Here is a 22310-nt window from a genome sequence, read left to right as displayed (position 1 = left end):
AAAAAACTATTAAAATCATTACTATAAGATTCAAATCATAATGGAAGATATATTTCAGAACTGCTTTTTTTCAGCTGGGGGGGGGGGTCGGAGGGAGATGGGTTCATAAAATCCAAGTTCTAGTCTTCAGCTTATTTTTTCTAACAGAAAACAAAGAAAACACTCTTCCCATAACTACCATGATGCTATTCTTTTATAAGATAATCTAAATTTATTAGATTGGCATAAGTTTAATATCTATGCTTCCTTACTTTGAAGTTTAAATCAGATATTATATAAAAGCATATAATACAGACACTGTGATAATTGCAGGGTACCTGTATAAAAATATAAAAGGAAAGATCCAAAGGGGCTTCTCCATGAATACTCACTATTTGGTAGAATCAGATAACTGATATTCTCGTCGTCTGTCGTAGCATTCCTGGATTCCAGGATCATTCCATAAGCTCTTTATTGCATCTACATATGGGTTCTCAAAGGCAGACACCTTCTCCACATCAACTTCTCGAACTAATTGTGCATGAGCCTGTTTGAAAAAGAAGAAAAAAGCAGCTGAATCTTTTTCCAGGATACAATTATCTTTGATTTATACATTTTATTGTCCATATTTGAGGAACTCTTCCTTCATATACAGGTTTTCAAACAAGTTTATAACAAAGCAATGCTTCTTATTTATTTTTCTTAAAATATGATGCCACTTTTTCTTTTCAGAGTCAACCTTAAGGCAACTTAAAATTTGATTAGAAGAAATCAGAACATCTAACCATTCTCAGAATAAGGTTATGCTACTGTTTTTATGTTTCATATGTGACTGTTTTTAGTTGATTATCATAATTCTAAAACTATATAATTAAAGAGGAAAAAGATAGGACTATCTCTCTCTATGCTATTCAAGTCAGACACGTTGTACATCCAGCTCATGTGTGTTAAGTCTTAGCAAAATATAAAATGTTCTCAATTTGTTACTACAGTTCCTTTTAGAATAGGATGTAAAATCACATGAACAGTTCATTTCAATAATCTGATTAAACAGTAGTCATTCCCCCTCCACTCCCACACACCCCAACTAGCAAAATATTTATTTTATAGCTACTCTATCTATATTATCAGATTTAGAGCCCTGTTTCATATATTATTATCAGAACTTTTGACTTAGGAGAATAAATCCAGTACCAGTGATAGCACTTCTGAGTGGCTTCCCTGGGCCATTTAGAGGATGCTCCCATGTGGTGCTGGAGCATAAGCCCTGGGTCTCATACATGTTAAGTCAAACCCTCAACCAGGTGAGTGCTTGACTTGCACTATTTGATATTTTTAACAAGAAAAGGGGACTTTTATAATAATTTTCATTATATAACATTTGGCTGAATGCAGGTAGAAAATTTTCAAAAAGATTGAAAGAAGAAGCTGAAAGATAGGACATGCACCTTCCCATGGACAAAGCCCTGGGTTCAAGCACCACATTCAAACACTAGGACACTGATACTGGGGAAACTATGAATGATGCAGTAGTATCTTTCTTCCCCCCTTCTCTATCTCTACTTGAAATAAAAAATTAAAAAAAAAAAAGAATCAGCCTGGATGTGATGGAATTATATATACACAAGGCACCACTAAATCAACCAATCAATCATTAAAATACTGTATGTTCAACCCTTTAATTATCCAGTAAACTTCATTGCCTAACCATCCCCAAATATACTAGGTTTCATAGGGTATAACATACATGAAAATTATACATACACATAAATATGCTAATAACAGAATAATTAATTACCTTGGAAATTTGAGTCAGGTGACTGATAATTTATTACAAGTCTTGATTTTGTATGGAAATAAAATTTTCTGAACTAGGTTAGTGTCTATCATTATCACATTATGACCTAATTACTCATTCTACAGTTTTAAGCATACAGAATTTTAATAAATGTAATCTATGTTAGGCGTTGCCTGGCCTCTATGTCATTAAACTAATCTTAATTCTTAAATGAAGTTTTAAGAAACCTCAACATGGGTGGCTGGGCAGTAGCATACCGGTTAAGCACACATAGTACAAAGTGCAAGAATCCCAGTGCAGGCCCCCACCTCCCCACCTGCAGGGGGGGCTGCTTCACAGGCTGTGAAGCAGGTCTGCAAGTGTCTATCTTTCTCTCCCCCTCTGTCTTCCCCTCCTCTCTCCATTTCTCTCTGTCCTATCCAACAACAGTAGAAAAAGAAGAGAAAAAAAAGAAAAAATAGAAAAAAGAAACTCCAACACATGAAGGTAAAAGAGACCATATTCTTTGCTAGTTACTTCTGTTCTGACTGTGATATTGAAAAGCTCTAGGCCCACCCTGGATCTCAATCCTACCTATGCAGTCTGGCCACTCATGATCTTATTGGGATGGAGTTCCTGTGTCCCACTTCAAAATGAGTTCTGTGAAAGAGATACCCTTTGAAAAACAATTCCAATGAATTTCTGATGCCTGGTTCTACCTGGCTCAATAGCAACTATTACTCCATGATAAATTTCCTAGATTCTGAAGACTGTGCTGGACTCATTTTCTTTGCATTCTACCCTCTAAATCGGACTCCCCTATCCCCACCCCCACCCCCAACCCCACAAAAGGGATGTGAAATGTCTCTTCCACACTTCGCAGAAAATATGCCTCAGACCTCAGGTACTATGTTTACTGTCAAATAAACCCCCACCTGTCTGCCCTTGCTCACTGAATACTAAACCTGAATATGTCATAAATAATTTATATTCTGAGATATTACGATGATCACTATTGGCTTATTTTAGAGACCTCTGGGTACATAGGATTTACAGGGTTCTCTGGATTATTATGAGGATCCCAAGAGAGCAGCTGAAGGCAAGAACAGGGATATACTATGTGGTTTCCTGTGGGATAAATTCTGTTTCCTCCTATGGCCCTGTATAAATTACTTAATCCCACAAGTTTTCTTTCAAGGAACATACTGTCCTCCAACCTCAGAGCAACACAACATTGTATTGTATTGTATTATCATACTCCATGCCAGTAGTTCTCAAAAGGTAGTCCACCACACACCAGCAGCATAACCTGGGAATCTGGTAGAAATACAAACCCTTCAGGTTTTTTTTTAATGTTAAATCTCTCTAGTTTTAAAGATTGGCAACCTAGTAAGAGATAAAAAAAAGGCACATCTGTCCTCGAGGGAGTAAAGCTTACTCATTTCTAACACTTCCACATTTGTTTCCCCAGTAAGCTTGACCAATAATACTTTTGTCCCACAAATCACCTAGAGCAAGGTCATGGGAAATAGTATAATGGTTATGAAAACAGATTCTGAGGCTCCGAGATCCCAGGTTCAATCTCAGTATTGCCATCAACCAGAGCTGAGCAGTACAATGATTAAAATTAATAATAATAATGATAATAAATAAATAAATCGAGAACAAGTACTGGCCATTGGATAACACATCACTCAAATAAGTATATTCCTAGTATTTTTCTGCAGTAATATTAAGGAAACTATTTTATAACCCATAGGGAGAAATGGCTGCTAACTCCCTCTGAATTAGGTAAAAGCTATATGGTGACATAGGTTAGTGTTAGTAATTTTTCTAAAAAGAAATTTGATAATTACTATACCAGGACACCCAGATCATGTAGAAGGAGTTCTGTTTATAAAGAAGTTAGTTTTTGCCAGAGGAAATATTTTCAACCAAGTCAGATAGTTTTTATTATTGTGATCAAATGTTTATTGGATCTCAATGAGATGCTTTGTAATACAGCAATCAAAGATATCATTTCCATAGGGAAACAGTCCATATAGATGATATCCAAGCAAGACAAAGGATTATGGACTCCTAAACTAAGAATTTGAGGAAATAGGTGCATTTTCATCCTTAAAATAGGATGTTACTGGGTCACTTAAAAAGAGCTCCTGGGAGCCGTGGGATAGTATAGGTGCAAAACTCTCAATTCCTGGTAGACCAAAATGAGGGGTTGGGGGAGGGGAGAGAGAGAGAGAGAGAAAAGATTTTCTATTGCTTAAAAACTTCTGTAATTTATTTTAAAAAATTTTTTATTTATAAAAAGGAAACATTGACAAAACCATAGGATAAGAGGGGTACAACTTTGCACAATTCCCACCACCAGACCTCCGTATCCCATCTGTAATTTCTAACATTGATCTATTTTTTTTTCCCCATATATCTGAAATGCCTTTCCTCTTCCTTTCTGGACTTTATTTAGCTTTTGCTCAGGGGCTATGCCACATGCCATCTCTTATACATGTATAATGCCTAATGCGCCTCCTCTCCAAAAAATGTGTAATCTTTGCATCCATTGAAGCATGGAATCTCAACATGATGCTCTATGCTAATTACTATGTACTAATTTATCTCTCTTCTAGGCTATACACTAAAGGAAGGCGATGACTATAATTTCTTTGGGAGTCCATCAAGGAGTCAGCAGACAGAAAATATTGTCTGAATTGCATTTAAACAGTGCAATAAAAGGCCAAGTCTGACAAGTCAGTTTCTCAAGGAAATCTTCACTCCATTATCTATGCTCAGAGCTCTATACACTCCTGCATTTCAGTGATGCAGCCAGTGTACATCTCTATGGGATACTTGTTATTTTTCTCCCTGGACATCATTTTAAATTTCAAGGAAGGATTCAACACTGCAGTGTCAAAGCCTAGGAGAGTGTCTGCCACCTAGTATATGGCTCAAAATATTTGCTGAATGAAGGATGTAAGAACTGAAGTTATATGAATCTGGAAATTCAGGATATCCAACTTCTAGAACTTTTTATCCCTAATACTAACCTTAGAAGAAACTACTTTACTTCTTTAGAACTTCATTTCATTGTCCATATGATACAAATGAACTAAATTCTCTGATACCTCATCTAACCATAAAGGGTATGATGTTAAACATACCACACAAACCCCACCCCCACCCCCAGAAGCAACAGGATCATTTTTGCAGAACACTGCTATTTCAATAGGTCACACTATAGGTGCTAAGATATTGCCTCTCTCTAGAAGCATACATTATCATTAAGCAGAAAGAACCTCACTATTTCAAAAGATCTCATTATTTCAAACAGTTCCTGACAATGTAGGGCAAAGCAGAGCTATGTTCCTGCAATGAGCAATGCTATAAAGGACTGAACAAGTAAAGCTCAATACTGACTAAGGAGTTCAAGCAAGCTGTCAGAGAGAAGACAAGAATCTAGCTGGCAGCTGTAGCTGAAGATGCATGATCCTTAAAAAAGAGAATGAATAGCTGGACAAAGGCTCAGTGGCCAAATAAAAATGGTACATTCTTTTAATTTTGGAAAAGTAGAACAGTCTAATGAGAAATTATATATATATATACATACACACATAAAGAGAGAGGGGGGAGAAATGCGGAGAGAAAGAAAGAAAGAAAGAAAGAAAGAAAGAAAGAAAGAAAGAAAGAAAGAGGAAGGGAAGGAGTGAGGAAGGGAGGGAGGGAGAGAGAGGTCATAGCACTGAAACTTCTTATAATGCATTGGGGGTCAGGACTGAACTTGTGTCATATTTACAGAGTAGCATACTATCCAAATGAGCTATTTCACTGTCCCTTATGTTAACTCTCAATTTGAGTTAAGTGAAATTAATATAAATCTTAGTTGTGAACCATCTCCCAAAGATAACCTACAACATCTATGAAAGATCATTGCTATCTTGGATCTGTGAGACACCTCTTCTGGGCTGGTGACATAGCTCATGCCTACTTGGCCATGCACACAACCCAGCTTCTAGTCTGGCCCCTAGCGCACTACAGGAAGCTTTAGAGCTGTGGTATTCTTCCCTCTTTCTCTGTCTCTATCTGAAAAGTCACTGGTGAAGCCTCAGCAACAACAAAACAAAAACAAGAGGCACAGGTCACTATTTTGTCTTCATCCAGGTCAGAATTTCTAAGTCATTTTTACTGCCTCCTAAGCATCAGAGCTTAATTCCATCTTTGCTGTTTTGGAAACTAACATTCAAGTATAAACAACCATAATTTGCATTTATGTAAGAGCTTTCATCTAAAGTTCTGCTAGTTATTTAAAGGCATGACAGCATTTTGCAAAATACACACTGTTTTTAATTGCCTATGTACATATCACTCAAACAAGTAAGTACAATCTCTTCCATCTTTCTGCAAGGCATAGTCTAGTTCATGGCAAGAATACTTTTTAATATGTTAGAGCAGGAAGATAAATTGGACAGTTTTCTTTGTCTTTTTTTTTTTTTTTTACAGTTTTCTATTAGTACATATGTCAGATGTGAATAATAGTAAAAATCACAAGTGATTGTGCAAAATCAAACTACTACTATGGAAAAAAAGACTACGATGGGTAGGAAAAAGTAATTTCTAATAGTGGTATAAATAGCAAAGCAATGACAACTGACTACTCTTTATTATTTGAACATTGTGCATAGAGCAACAAAACCACTATTGGTTAATCATATAAACAAAACACAAAATATAAATCAATTTCATTTTGTGTTGTAGTTAAGCACTGTGGATGGCAGTATTTTGTGATGAATGCTGGCTTTCAGAAATCTTAGCAAGCTGGTGGCAAGCTTCACAGGGAACATTGTGAGAACTAAGTAGCTACTCTTAGGAAATTTGGTAGAATTCTAGGCAGAGACCACATGGAAGCCACAAGATGTGCAATGTGGTAATGTCTTGTTTTTGTGAATTGGTGGTCATAAAATTCAGGTAAATCTTAGATGTGCTGCTATTTCCATAGTGGCTTCAGCACAGGAAAGGAGGAACTGAGTTTTTACCACAGAGGGTCATACCCTCCAAACTGAAGGCCAAGTCTTCAGCTGAAATAAAAAAAGATCTCATAGTCAACTTAGAAGGATTAAGAAAAAAAAAATTAACAGCTCAGGATGGTTTTAGGCTGGAATGTCACACTTATTTCTGTTTCTAAACTCAAGAAGCAGAAAACCAAATGGTAACTTAACACATTTGTTGAAGCTCTTAAATACAAATAATCGGCTCATTAAGAATGGCTTTGTGAAGAGGCTGCAGGGAATGCCTCCCAACACTTCATCTGCACTATTCCAGCCTTTAGGTCCATGGTCCTTCAACAATTTGTTTGGCCTTGTATGTTAACTCTCTTTTCAGCCACCAGGTTCCGGATGCCAGCACGATGCCGACCAGACTTCCCTGGACAGACGACCCCACCAATGTGTACTGGAGCTCCACTTCCCCAGAGACCCACCCTACTAGGGAAAGAGAGAGGCAGACCAGTCAACGCCCATGTTCAGCAGGGAAGCAATTACAGAAGCCAGACCTTCCACCTTCTGCAACCCACAATGACCCTGGGTCCATGCTCCCAGAGGGATAGAGAATGGGAAAGCTATTAGGGGAGGGAATGGGATATGGATATCGGGTGGTGGGAATTGTGTGGAACTGTACTCCTTCTTACCCTATGGTTTTGTTAATGTCTCCTTTCTTAAAAAAAAAAAAAAAAAAAAGAATGGCTTTGTGAAGGGGTGCCCAACACACATAGAGGAAAAGTTTAAGCCTCTGTTGCAATCACTTTTAATTCTATACCAGATTCAAATGGTCTCACTCTGGTGTGTTCCCCCCACCCCCTGCTGTGCTTATTTGCACATCAGAGTTCTACTGTAAAGGAAAAGGAGGGGGTTAAAGTGAAAAGATAACTTGAGGGGAGGGATTCCTGGATCTATTTTTTTTGTTTGTTTCTCTTTCTTCTGCTTAAAGACAATAAAGAATAAAATGATGATTCCTGGGATCAGATTGCTAGGAGGTGATCCCCTTCATTCTGCACTAGAAGGTTATGGCCTTGGGTACACAATTCAATCTATAAATCCATGCTTCACAGTTTATTATACAGAGTAATAATAGAACTCAGAGCACATGTACAGTACTTACAGGTTAAGTCTAACCAATAATAGTTATTTATAAAACAAGACATAAAAAATAAACAGCACAAATCCATAAGCCAAGGTACATATCCCTACCAGCTTCTGTGGCCTTGGTTCAGTAATTTTAACTTAAATTTGCTCTCATGTGAAATAATACTCTGGAAGTCCTGAAATCTGCTAGCACCTCTTTATCATAAAATTTCCTACATAAAACTTGGTCCAGAACTTTCATTTCTTAGACTGATTTGCCTCCTCTGACTTGATCACAACCTGAATAGATGGCCTCCACTAAGGTGCATTCTACACGGAGTACCAGTTGTTGATGTATCTTTTCTATGAGCATTACTGCATCAATGACAAAGAACAGCAGTCACACTGAGCTGACTGCATTCACGTAGCAAATGACTCATTCCCATCGAAAAGCTGCTTATGATTCAACTTGTAGCCTAGCAAAATTACAATGACATGGCACAGACTTGATGAGGTCCCTGATAAAAACTGTAAATCTTGTGTGTAGAATCCTTCAGTGTTAGGGGATCTGCTGATTCTTTTTGACTAAGCCCTTTTGTCCTTCTTCACCTGCTAACAGCTGGAGATCATCCTAGCCCTCAGTGACTCATACAGAGAACCAGAGCAGCAAAGAGGAAGACTGGACAAGTTTGAGGTCACTCTAGTTTCAATCATAACTCTCAGATACTGAGTGTCTATCTCTGACAGGCCACTCAACCTACTTGAACCTCACTGTCCTCATACATAAAATGGGGCAATTAATCTACAGCTGGGCAATTAGAAAAACTAGAAGAAATGTTGGTAAAAGGACTAAACCAAGTATTAGAACTATGATGAAACCACATGGTATCTCAGAATCACCACTAATAAATACTACTTACTTTAACAAATATTTATCTGCCATGTGCTAGACATAAAGCAGAGAATTGATGGTTCCAGATATAAAATGATAGATAAGAACATTTACTAAGCTGTCAAAAATATTTTTGCTAAGATTTTAAAAATTAATTATCTATGAGATTTGTTCTTCTGTCACCAGACATTTCATTTAATTTTATCTCCATGACGGAATTCATCTAGGTAGTCAATGACTAAAAAGCTTAATGTTGTTTTCAATAAATAATTCCTATCTCTCTTTAGTTACATATCTGTGGTTTCATTTGCTTATGTTAACATACAATGTATTCCTTCTTGGGTGAAGAAAATACTCCTTCACTGTTTAAAATATTCCTTTTCTTCTGAAGAACTCAGTCTCTTTCTTGACACTTCCATTCTAATTTTCCATGTAAATGTTCTTCTATCTGGCTATTTACCTAACATTTTCTTATTTCATGTTTGTCTATTATACCATAATTTTTAATATTAATCACACTGGAGTACACGCTTGATGTAAATTGGTATAAAATATAACAAGTGGTTCCAAAAAATGTTAAAACTCTTATTAAATACAAAGCTCCATTATGAAGAAATTTTGCCCTTAGGTCTGTAATATCTTAGAATGTAGTATAAAAAGATGCAGTCTTTGAAATACTGCATATTACCTTCATGATTAAAATAATAATGTCATATTAGGGGTATATGTATACATATATATAAGCACACATTAAGACTACTATAAAATACAGGTTCATTTTCAAAGATTTTATGCAGTCAGAGTGATAAATTAATTAGAAGGAGAAATTCTTTGAAAGACGTGTACTTACTAAGATTTGAAATAATTAGGTATATCTATACAATTACTTCTAAAGAATGAAGAGTACTAGTTACTTGGGATTTGAATGATTATTTGTTTGAGAAAGTGGTTCCAAAGTCAAAGTCAGATAAGCAAGAGAATGATGTCTATATAAACTTAAATAGGGGAGTTGGCTGTAGCGCAGCGGGTTAAGCGCATGTATCACTAAGGCACAAGGACTGGCATAAGGATCTCGATTTGAGCCCCCGGCTCCCCACCTGCAGAGGAGTTGCTTCACAGGTGGTGAAGCAGGTCTGAAGGTGTCTATCTTTCTCTCCCCCTCTGTCTTGCCCTCCTCTCACCATTTCTCTCTATCCCGTCCAACAACAACAACAATAACTACAACAACAATAAAAAAACAAGAGCAACAAAAGGGAAAATAAATATAAATATTTAAAAAAATAAAATAAAATAAAATGAATCTTAAAAAAAAAAAAAACTTAGTCAGCTGGGTAGGGGCACAACTGGTAAAGAACACAGGTTACCTTGTGTGACAACACAGGTTCAAGCCCTGATTCCCAACCTTGGGGGCGAGGGGAGCTTCACGAGTGATAGAGTAGGCTGCAAGTGCCTGCCTGCCTGCCTGCCTGCCTTCCCTCCCTCCCTCCCTCCCTCTCTCTCTCTGTCTTTCTTTCTCCTTGACTCACTTTGTCTCTGTTATGATAAGAATAAACAAATGGCTGGATGGTGGTGCACCTGGTTGAGCACACATGATACAATGTTCAAGAACCTGGCTTTGAGCCTATGGTCCCTACCTATGGGTGGAAAGCTTTGCAAGTGGCGAAGCAGTACTACAGGTCTTTCTCTTTACCCCTCTCTATCTCCCCCCATCCTCTCGATTTCTGGCTGTCTCTATCAAATAAATAAAGATAATTTTAAAAAAATTAAAAATAAAAAATAAATAATAATAAATTTAAAAAGTACTTAAAATAGATATCTATACTGAGAAACTCAGAACCTTTAATAATGTAGTCATCCTAGCAATCCATGAGCATAGGACAGGTTTGCAGGTCAATTATCTCCTTTATGAATTCACATCACTTTGATTTTTTAGACTTTTAAGATCATATTTGTATGTGGTTCATTTCCTGATATATCTCAGGGGAAAAAATAAATCTAATCATTTTAGTCCTTTGTAATGTCTGCTCCTGCAATTTTATTAGCCAGAAGATTTGCTGCTGCTGATTTGGAATTTTGTTTTGACAACAGGAAAAAACAGAAGGAAAAAAAAATTCTCTGCTCAGCTTGGTAGACTTTCAAAAAAAAAAAAAAAGCTGAAAAACTGGGCCATGAAGCTATCTCAGTGTTAATGTGTAGACTTAAATGCCTATGGCCCTTGGTTTACTCCCTAGCCCCATTACATGCCAGAACTGAGCAGTGCTTTGGTCTCTTACCCTCTTGTTCATTCTTAAGCTCTCATTAATATGAAGTAAAGAAATATTACAAACAAAAAGACTTCTGTTTTATTTTTTCAAGCTGAAAAATGTGTTCCTCGTGAAGAGGCCCAGATGCTCCCAGGAATTCTAATCTTTTCTGGGACATTCTCTGTGAAACCTGACCACTAAAAAGACTCCTGGTCTAAAAGCTAAAGACAACTTATTCTGAAAGAAAGATACAGTTCTAAGTAAGAATGTTTTAAAAGTAAAAGAAGGCAGTAATGATGCATGGCTGTTTGTCCTATGAAAAAGAGTAATGAAGTACTTAGAATCTGAACAGAAAAAGGGAATAGAAATTTCATATGGCTTTAAGTAAGCCATATATATATTGGTCTTTGAATAAAGATACACATTTCAGTACAATTACAGGTAAGAAATAGTTATAAAACATTATCTAGAGAGCCAGGTGATAGCCCATCAGGTTAAGAGCACATAGTGCAAAGTGCAAGGATCCATCCACTCAAGGATCCTGGTCTAGGTCCTGGCTCCCCATCTGCAGGGGGGTGGCTTCACAAGTAGTGAAGCAGGTCTGCAGGTGTCTATCTTTCTCTTCCCCTCCTCTCTCAATTTCTCTTTGTCCTACCTAATAACAGCAGCAGCAGCAATGGGAAAAAGATGGCCTCCAGGAGCAACGGATTTGTAGTGCAGACACCAAGCCCCAAAGAGATAGATAACCCTGGGAAGCCAAAAAAAAAAAAAAAAAGAAAAAAAAAAAGAAAGAAAAAAAAAAGAGAGAGAAAACTAACAAAGCATTACATAGGTCATGTAGACAAGCAGGTAACTTTCTATAGAATGTAGTGGCATGATATATAATCTACACTATAAGATTATTTTTTGAACTTGAAAAATGTTACATATCTTTGAATTTTAATACTAGTTTTACTATAATGGTATTATTAAAATGCTTCTAAATGTATTTATAAAAAACTTCCATATATTCATACTGATTAAGGTCAAAGTAAAATTTTCTTGGTATGCTCATCTTCTTCTAATATCATAAGTACAGTTTTTTCACAGATTTTTTTTCCAGTATGTATAAGCTGTATACAAAATTGCCTGCAATTTTCTTTAAAATTGCATTAACTATTTCAATGTTAATAAACTTGAAGCTGGCAATCTGCTCATCTGAATACTTCTCTTAGAACTTCATATTTAAAATTTGGAAAAATCCTGTTTAGGGGCTTAAATAACTGATAAGCTCAATACAGAAACTTCTAGATTTAAGTTATTAATATACTGTTTTCAGATGCAAATATTTTCAAAGAAACTATTCTTATATCAGTTTATATTCTTCTACAAATAATGTGAGGAGATGAAACTTATCAATGGTAGGTTAACAGAGTATGTTGGGATACAATTGTGGACTTCTATGTGAGTCATAACCAATACCAAGTACATTTATACTCTGTAAGATCTTTCAATGTTTATTAAACATTATGTTTTATCATGCCATGATTTATCAAGAACTATATATAGTCTTATCAGGAAATACTTTATTTCTAACACTTTCAAAGAAAAACATTTACTATAATATTTTTAAAGTCATAGATATATCAATTTATCAGAATGAACTTCTAAAAGCTTCACCCTGATGATACAAACTGTTGGGGGGGGAAGCAACCACTGACTGTCTGCAAATACTTTCATCTGCTAAGGGAGCTTGATTAATAGCTACTATTTCCAGTTTTTGTTTATGCATAAGAAAACCTGCAATAAGTGAGCTAAACTAACTTGGAGAGAGAAGGTTTTTTAAAAAATGCATTTCTATAGCTGCCCATGCCAAAATGTCATCATAGAGCACAATCTTCTGAAGACTAATAGCTCACTTTTGAAATGGGTGCTGATACTTTCAGCAGGTCAGTCTCTTGAATTTTGTGTCTTTAGTGATATCATTGTGGCTTATAGCGTGGATGCTTAATACTGACAAGTAATTTTGCCTGAGTTATAAAATTATCACTTACTTTCTTGAGAAACAAAAACTCAAGAATCTAATTTCTTGCTGACCCTGCTCATTGAAGTTCACTTTGTGGGTAGGTTTCACAGCTCATAGAACAGAATACATGACTGGATAGTAACAACCATCAGTTTGTGGAGTAGCTCAACATCCTTCTCTACCATCCTAGAGAATGGAAGCAGTTGGCTGCCCTAGTCACTCTTGTTTGAGGCTACTCCATGTTAGTCACAAGTGCTTACATAATGTCTTTGAAGAGGAGATGCAGTTACCATGCACCTGGGAAGGATCTGGAAAAGAGCTGGGACATTTTTAGATTTAGTCAAGTATTAAAGTGAAATATCTGTTCAACTCCATGGGTAGAGTCTAAAAATACAAAGATGGATGCCTACTGAATTCATTTTGGTTGACTTGAATGCAGCTATGAATAAGTATGCTTCATGAAAAATGAGAAATGGGTCCAGCAATGGGTAGCTCACCCAGACAGTATGCTTGCTTTGTCATGACCCGGGTTCAAGCCTAGTCCCCACTGCACTGAAGAAAACTTCAGTGTTGTTATGCCTTTCTCTCTATCTCCATCTATCTGAGAATTTTATCCTGGAGCAGGAAAGCTCCTGTAGAGGGAGGGTGGGAGGGAGAAAGGGAGAAAGAGAGGAAGAGAGGGAGAGAAAGACTGGAATAAATGCGTAACTAGTGGGCAGGTAAAACACCAAGTGTTAGTCCTAAGTGTTTCTCATAAATCAGGAATGAAAACCTATGACAAGGAAGATGAAGGTAAGCAAACCAAGAAGTCTATAAGAGTGTGATAGTCTGTAGCTCAGATTGCCTTTTTTAAAAAATGTACTTTCAAACAAGCACAAACACTTTTCATAAAAGTAGGTCAACACCTGTAACAAAAAGCTTCCCCATTAATGAAAAAGATACCTCCATGTCTTTCGATAAATTGAAGGAGCCATCAACACTGCACCACTATTTCATGAGGATAAAAGGTTATCATCAAGAAGGCTGCCATCAGCTCTCACTATAATTCTTTATGGGAATAAAAATATATTCAGTATCCTATAATGCCCCAACTAACTACACTGTGTCAAACAATAGAACCTGGCCCTGAAGTAATTTGATTTGACATCCTGTCTCTTCCCTCCAAATCCCTGCAGAGTTTATGTAATTCTTCTGTTCTTCATGTAATAAGGAGACTGGTACGCTCAGCATAAGAGAAACTGAGAATTATATTGAATCTGACTCCTACCAGGGGGGCATTTCCTCAGCTTCCTGGTTAGGCTCCAATAAAATATAATGTGCACCTGGGATATTCTAATTTTTTTTCTCTCCTCACTAGCTCTGAAATTTATATCTTAGACCTGTGGTTACAATGGATCTTGAATTCTTGTGTGATGATAGTGATATGAATATGGTTTTTGTTACAGAGAATTTTAAATTCTTAGATTAGATCCCTTGTCAAACCAAGATGATTAAGGCATGTGTTGGGGACAAATTGGTTATCTCAACATTTCGGTCAAGAGAAGCAGCCATTTCTACATAGGGGAAATGCGAGAGAAGAGAAGAAGGGCTTGTGACTTTGCTGTCTGACACAAAATTCCAACCATGCTCCAATTCCTTGCTTTGGGTCTACTGCAAGCTTTAATTTATTTATCCCAAAGTTACATAATGATAGCTTTTTCAGAAAGATTAAATATAATATGGCTCAGTATATAGAAACAACCCTTAGTTTGCATTGTAGGAATGGTCCAAGGATTATGTTGCTGAAATAGTCTCATCCAGAACTTTCATTGTATTAGAGAATCTATACTTTCTGAGGAGGTTAAATCTTTGGAGAATCTATTTCGAGAATCATAAAATAATTTTCATTGTTCCTCCCAACAGTTTTGTTGTATTTTTTTATTTTTCAAAAGATTTTATTTATTTATTAATGAGAAAGATAGGAGGAGGGACAGAAAGAACCAGACATTACTCTGGCACATGTGCTGCCAGGGATCGAACTCAGAACCTCATGCTTGAGAGTCCAAAGCTTTATCACTGTGCCACTTCCCAGACCACTTTATTTTATTTTTTTAAACTTTATTTATTTTATTTGAAAGAACAGAGAGAAATTGAGAGGGAGGGAGAGTTAGAGAGAGAGAGAGAGAGAGACAGAGATACCTGCATCACTGCTTTACCACTCATGAAGCTTTTCCCCTGCAGGTGGGGACCAGGGGCTTGAACCCAGTTCCTTGTGAATGGTAATGTGTGCATTTAACCAGGTGTGCTATCACGCGACCCCTTAAGTTTTCCATTTTAAATCTTAAAACAAAAAAAGACATTTCAAACCTTTGCCTAAATTATGAGGCTTGTGCAATAATTACAGTGAACACCTGTGATCATTTCATAACAATTGTCTTTCAACTAAAATTAGTTGGCCTGCACCAAAAGCAAAGAACTTTGGGCAAGAAGGGACTGGGAGGGAGTGGGAAATGGTTTTGAGTCCTGGTACAGAATACTGAAAAATGACCTAAGTTGGGAGAGAGATATATTGTAGATAACTATCAAGGAAAGATGAAAAACTGTGCCCATTATGTCATCAACCATACTATAAACCATTATCTCCACCAACAAAATGGTTTGAAGAGAGAGAACAAAAAAGTTGGCTTTTAAGTAGTAAATTAAAAAAAAAAAGTCTCCAAAGGAAACCCCAAATCTCGTTATATTGCATTTATCTCAAAGCTGAAATTTCAAGCCATGAAAAACCACAACCTGAGTAAAATCTTTTCTAAGATTCCCAACTAAAGGTACATAAAGTTGTTTACTAGATATTATATGTCCATATATTTTCTTCCCCTAAAATTCTTATGAAAAGCTCAAGTAGTTAGTGATGGAGTATGGTCATGAAATAAAACCAAATGAAATCCATCTTTATATAACTCAAAAGGTCTTAGCAATTTGCACTGCTTTTTCAGGAAGATGAAAAATACATATTGCCTTTTTAAAAAACTGTTCTTAGCTATATATCTATTTTTGAAAAGCTTTCATGAAATTTCTAAAATTAACTCCCACTTCCTTTTTATTGTACCATCTGAGTTACAGTCCCCTGATAACATTCTGATATTCATTCCAAGGAATCTGCATAGAAACCGAGTCTTAGAAGAAAGATAACCTTTCAGTATCCTCTTCTGTGCTTATAGATAGAACACAATGACTTCTTTCATTCCTTCTGAACTCTCTACAGATACCATCTCCATATATCTTAAACATTTAAAAATTCTGTTTACCTGATGGTAGAAAATAGCTTTTTTTTTTTCTTCTAGAGCTGTAATATCTTACATTAAAACAATCTTGCTGGACTAATGGAAGGAAAGCTGCTTTCTTTTTTTAATCAAAGGTAGAAATTTGAGGGTAGGAAAAAGAAAAAAGAATGGTTTAACAATCAAATAAAAAGGAAAGGAAAAGAAAAGAAAGAAAGGATCATGTTAAGTGATATAAGCCAAAATAAGAAGGATGAATACCAGATAATCTCACTCATAGGTGGAATTTAAGAAAGTGGGACAGAAAGGGAAAGCACAAAGTAAAGCTTAGACTAAGAGTGGTATATTGCACCAAACAAAGGACTCTGAGGGACAGGGTGGATGAAGGGAGAGGTCTTGGGAGGAGGTCCTGGTGCGTGATGGTATAAAGGGAACCAAGTTGGAAGTTAGACTGTTTTGTAGACACATATCACTGGAAGATAGTAAACTTTTACTGTGTGTTGACTACTGTACTATAATCCATTATTCCTCAATAGAGTAAAAAAGAAAAAGTGGGGATTATAGAATGAGGGAAAAACAATGATATACATGTGGGTAGAACTTAGAGGGTCAATTATGTAGGCTACTTACCATTATGTAAAAATACATAATGCTTATTAATGTTAGACTTTTAAAAATATTTATTTAATTTGATGGGACAGAGAGAAATTAAGAGATGGGAAGACCAAGAAGGAGAGAGGCAGAGCTTGTAGCCCTGTTTTACTATTTGTGAAGTTTGCCCCCTGCAGGTGAGGAACTGGGTGTTTGAACCCTAGTCTTTGTACATGGTAATGTGTACACTCTACCAGATGTGCTACCACCTGGCCCCCATTAATATCAGATTAATATCGGGGGGGGGGGCTGAGGAGGGTCTTTGGGGTCCTGGCTCATGACAGTGGAAAAGGGCCTAAGCTGAAGGTGAGAGAATATTTTGCAGACACCTATTGTGGTGGCATGAGAAATTTTACCCATGTGTTAAGTAGTACTATAAACCATTAGTGCTCCCCCAATGAATTATAAAAAGAACAATTTATATAGAGATAAAAAATTTTATAGAGAAGTTTTAAGCTTTAAAATGCTCAAAATCTCAAGCATAAACAACATGAGCACATGATTAGTTAATATAATGGAAGTCTTAACACAGAAAAAAGGATTATCACTATGCACAAATTGCAGCAGTCACTAATTAGAAAGCTAATGTAGTGGCTTGAGCAAAGGCTACATTGGTAGAGTATAGACCTGCATACTTGTGGTTCCAGTTCTATCTCTGGTACCACATGTACTAACTGGAGTGATGCTCTACTTTGTCTCATTCTTTCATTTCATGCCATGTAAAACTCTAATATTTGTAATAAATAAAATAAAATTAACAAAAAACCTAACATGGTTCTGGAGAAGAAAGGATATATTATGAGTCTCCTATCTTTTGGAAAGACCCTGGAAGGAATCCTATCTGTCCTCTTGAAGCCTTTTCTAACTATTCTCATCTTCTCAGGGTATTTATACTCTCTGTAAGCTATGCACTGCCTAGCAATGTTATTTAACTGACCCAAGTATGTATGTGTGAAATTTCCAACAGTACTATCATTTGGCTTTTTTTTTATTAATTGGGAATATTGGGCTGAGTGGTGGGGTACCTGGTTGAGCATATGTTACAATGTTCAAGGACCTGGGTTCGAGCCCTGCTCTGTCCTTACCTGCATGCAGAGAGCTGTGCCAAGTGGTGAAACAGTATTGCAGGTGTCTCTGTCTCTCTCGCTCTCTATCACCCCCTTCCCTCTTAATTTCTGGCTGTCCCTATCCAGTTAATAAAGATAACAAAAAAGAAAGTTTTAATTGGGGGGGGGGGGACTAACGTTTACAATAAGTATAGTTGTTAGTACATATATAACATTTCTCAGAAACTGTCTTTTTTTTTTTTCTCATTACGAATATAGTTTCTCACTGGTCCTATCACTAAAGGTCTGTATCCCCACCCCAACCCCACTCCCTTAGATAACCACTATATTTCTCCTACAGTCTTAGATATGGGTTGACTTTATTTTTCTTTCACGTTTGTTAATGTCTCTATATTCTGCATGTGAGTGAAATCACTGTGTAGTTGCCCTTTTACCTCCTTATTTCACTAAGTATAATCTTCTCCAGTCTCATTCATTTTATCTTTAAGAACATGATATCTCGAACCCCGGCTCCCCACCTGCAGGGGAGTCGCTTCACAGGCGGTGAAGCAGGTCTGCAGGTGTCTATCTTTCTCTCCTCCTCTCTGTCTTCCCCTCCTCTCTCCATTTCTCTCTGTCCTATCCAACAATGACAACAACAATAATAACTACAACAATAAAACAACAAGGGCAACTAAAGGGAATAAATAAAATAAATATTTTAAAAAAAAGAACATGATATCATCTTTTTATATTGATGAGTAATACTCCATTGAGTATATGTCCCATAACTTTCTTATCCAGTCATCTATTAAAAGGATTTTTGGTTGATTCAAAACTTACTTTAAGGCAGAGACAATCTAATAAGTCTTATATTCTCTAGCATAGTGCTAAGGCTAGTCAGTAAATATTTCCATAATGGAACTACCTTACTTTCTCATTATTATCCCCCCCAAGAATTTGGTCTAACAAGATTGAGGATGACTGACTGGCAATAATGACTAGTACTGGGGAAAGGAGCAAGGGTTCTTATGGGGTCTCTGGTGTGATCCTACACAAGTGTCTTAGCCTTCAGGGGTTAGGATGTTGGCTTCTGTTACTGCATTATTATTGGTTTGAAGACAGTAAAGATGCTCTACCCTTATGACTACACTCTCTAGCAAAAGCCAGAGATTAAAATATTTAACCATTTGTATGACAAGGGCTCTAGACATGTCTTATCATGCCTCACACGAGCCTTCTAGCTCTTGTTCCACAGAAATCAGACATATCTCTGGATAGGACCAGTGCTGCCAGGGTTATAATTGGGGCAGCAGTAGCTCTACTAACAACAACACAACAAATTTTAGTAGCAGTGGTACAGTATTTTGGTAATGGGTAAAAGGCTGAATAAAAACAGCCTATAAGCAAAACTTTTGAGTCACAAAAATGCTAATTTTATTCCAAAACTGTTATTCTTGGAACCAGGAGAGAGTTCACCCAGTTGTGAAAAAGGCCTGGAATTGAGACCCAGAACCACATGGGATTAGTATCATGGCATCAGAGGAGCTCCATAGGTGGAGGAGTGGTGCTAAAATATCTTCCCACCACCCATCTATATCTCATAAATAATGAAAGAATGTACCCAAGAGGTCCCTCAGTGGTAGTATCATGTACATTTGAAGGCCTGGTTTTTTCCCCCTGGAGCTACATTTTATAAATTGTTATTACTATAGTTATCAAGGTTATCGCTGGGGCTAAGCATATATGCATGAATACACTGCTCCCAGCAAACTTGTTTTAATCTTATAGATAGAAGGTGGCAGGAAGGGACAGAGAGGTAGGGATAGAGAGAGGAATAAAAGAGGAAAGTGGTTGCTTTACTAGTCATGAAGTTTCCTCCATGCAGGTGTACCCATATGGTGGCTGCGTGCCCAAACTCAGGTCCTTCTTGCATGGTGAAGTGTGTACTCTACCAGGTGAGCCATCTCCACCTCCTCAGTGTTATTCTTTCTAAATGGCAGCACACATTTCTTAAATGTTGGTAATAAAATAAAAATAGAAACCCCCATGAACACTATCAGTATCATAACTACTTTACTCCAGTCCTCTCCACATAACTAGGTCAACATTTTTGAAGTGTAGTCATTGCCTTCTTCTTCATGATAACATTATTTTATCTTGCAATAAGGAGGAGCCTGAATCTCACTTTTATGTTCCCTGCTTTGCTCCATAAATGAAGTCTTGAGTCCAAGAAGAAACCTTGGTTTAATATATAAGTAAAGTGCTATTTATCATTCAAAATTAAAAAAAAATCCTAGGCTCTGCAAGATATCGTACTTGATTTGTTATGGGCACAACTAGGGTTCACGTCCAGCCCCCACTGTATAAAGGGAAGCTTCAGTGTTGTGTTCTCTTTCTGTCTCTGCCTTTCTTTCTGAAAAACCTGGAGCAGTGAAGTCCCAGTGATGAGAGAGACAGAGACAGAGACATAGACAGAGACAGAGACAGACAGATTTCTGTGAAATGCAAAGCAATCTAGGATCCTGCCTATGAGCTTTGAGGACTCTGTGGATACAACTGCAGTCAGTAGCATGGAGGCAATCTTAAGACACCAAGAGGACAAAATAGAAAACAGCATTAGTGCTAATATAACCCTTGTACTAAGTGGTACTAAGCAGATTTATGGTGCTGAGTATTAGTACTTACTTGAACATTACAATCACCTGGAGAGACTTAACAGCGCTCATGTCTAGGTTATTGCCTTGGAGAACTGATTTAATTGATCTGGGAAGTTATGGACATTTCTGACTACTCCACAGGTGGTCTACTGTATAGCCCACACTGAGAAACTGAAGAAGAAAGATCTTGATCTCTAGAGTGGAAGGGAGGTCGGGGGGGAGGGGGGACACGACACACAGAGATAACTACTCATCAGGTTCAAGAAGAAACTAGCAAAACCTATGTGTTTAATCTGAAAAGGAGAAAGGTGCTCTTATTTCCATGCATTTGATGCACAGGCCCGCAGTCTGGTGGCTTTGTGCATTGTCCAGGGGTCCTGGGGGAAAGGTGAAACTCTTAGGGAGTTCTTACTCCTGCTTTCACTTGCAGCATATTACTATCTCTCTCCACTAATGTCCCCAGTTGTGTAATTTACAGATTCTACTAGAGTAAAGAACAGAGTCCTAACAACAGATAATATTGAGATCAAGAAAACATTTTGAGCCAAGAGAGGTTTTCAAATTATGTAATGACAAATTATTCAATATTTACAAGGATTATACAGCTTCGCCTCTGCAGAGGTGGCTCAATGGGCGGAGTACAGGACTTGGATGAGTAAGCCTGGATCCTTGGCCTGGCACTGGCAAAAGCAATGTGCCAGTCTCTACCTCTCCTTCTCTTTTTTTTCTTCCTCCCCTCTTCCTTTTCTCTCTCTCTCTCTCTCTCTCTCTCACACACACACACACACGTAAGTGAATAAATCAGTATTTAAAAACAAATTTAAAAAGAATTGTGTAAGTTTAAGATGAGCCATACATTTTTCTTTCACAAAACAATGAGGGTTTCAAATATGCTGACTTTCTGTTGTCATGACAAGGGGCTGAAGGAGTAGCCTATCTGGTAGACATTTTTATAAAAACAAACACATTTATTAATCTATGTCTTCAAGGCCAGAGAACGTTTTAACAAAGAGGGTGAGGGAAATTGCTAGGAAACATGTGCTATAGAAAAAGCATTTTGAAAATGAGTGTTTGGAAATGTTTTCATTATGATGTGATTTTGCTGTCAAAAACAATGTATATGTGGCACAAGGGTAAAAACTATCTTATGTAGAAACTGGAAAAAGTCTGGTGGAAAAACATCTAAAGAGAGTGTCAGCAGGATTTTTAACCCACCTGTTAAAGTAGAATAATGTACCAATTTTCAATTAGTATAAGAGATACTAAGTAACACTCATGGGAAACAGCTCAGCTGAATAGCATAGGACCTACATATCTGGGACCCCCAGTTGAATATCTGTAGCTACTTGTGCTGGAGTGGTGGACTAGCTTCTCTCTCTGCCTGTCTTATGATTTAAATAAATCTTAAAAAAGTTACTAATGGGATGGATAGTGGCCCCAGTCCCTACCTGAGGAGGGGAAGCTTCACAAGTGCAGGAGCAGAGCTGCAGGTCTCATTCTTTCTCCCCTTCCCTCTCTATTTCTCTCTTTGTCTACCAAAGAGGGTGGGAGGAAAGGAAATAGAGACAGAAGAAAAACATGGTCATCAGAGAGAGGAAAAGAGAAAAAAGCCTACTGTGACTTAATAGCATAGCCAGTTCCTTGTATTGCTATCAATCTTGTGCTGTATACTTTTATTTATGATACATTA

At 37.1% G+C, this 22310-nt stretch overlaps 1 protein-coding gene across 2 annotated transcripts in view; it reads right to left on the bottom strand.

Moving 5' to 3' along the window:
* GNAQ (G protein subunit alpha q) overlaps positions 1 to 22310 on the bottom strand; it is a 318212-nt gene that overhangs the window by 88707 nt on the left and 207195 nt on the right. For both annotated transcript variants that reach the window (XM_007516117.3, XM_060199538.1), the window contains exon 3: positions 372 to 526. In XM_007516117.3, the coding sequence (XP_007516179.1) occupies positions 372 to 526 (155 nt within the window). The remainder of the gene's footprint in view (positions 1 to 371; positions 527 to 22310) is intronic.

This window comes from Erinaceus europaeus, chromosome 10 (assembly GCF_950295315.1).
Source record: "Erinaceus europaeus chromosome 10, mEriEur2.1, whole genome shotgun sequence".
In the NCBI taxonomy this organism is placed as follows: Eukaryota; Metazoa; Chordata; class Mammalia; order Eulipotyphla; family Erinaceidae; genus Erinaceus; species Erinaceus europaeus.
The sequence above is the reverse complement of the archived record's forward strand: the minus strand, read 5'-3'. Positions and strand labels throughout refer to the sequence as shown.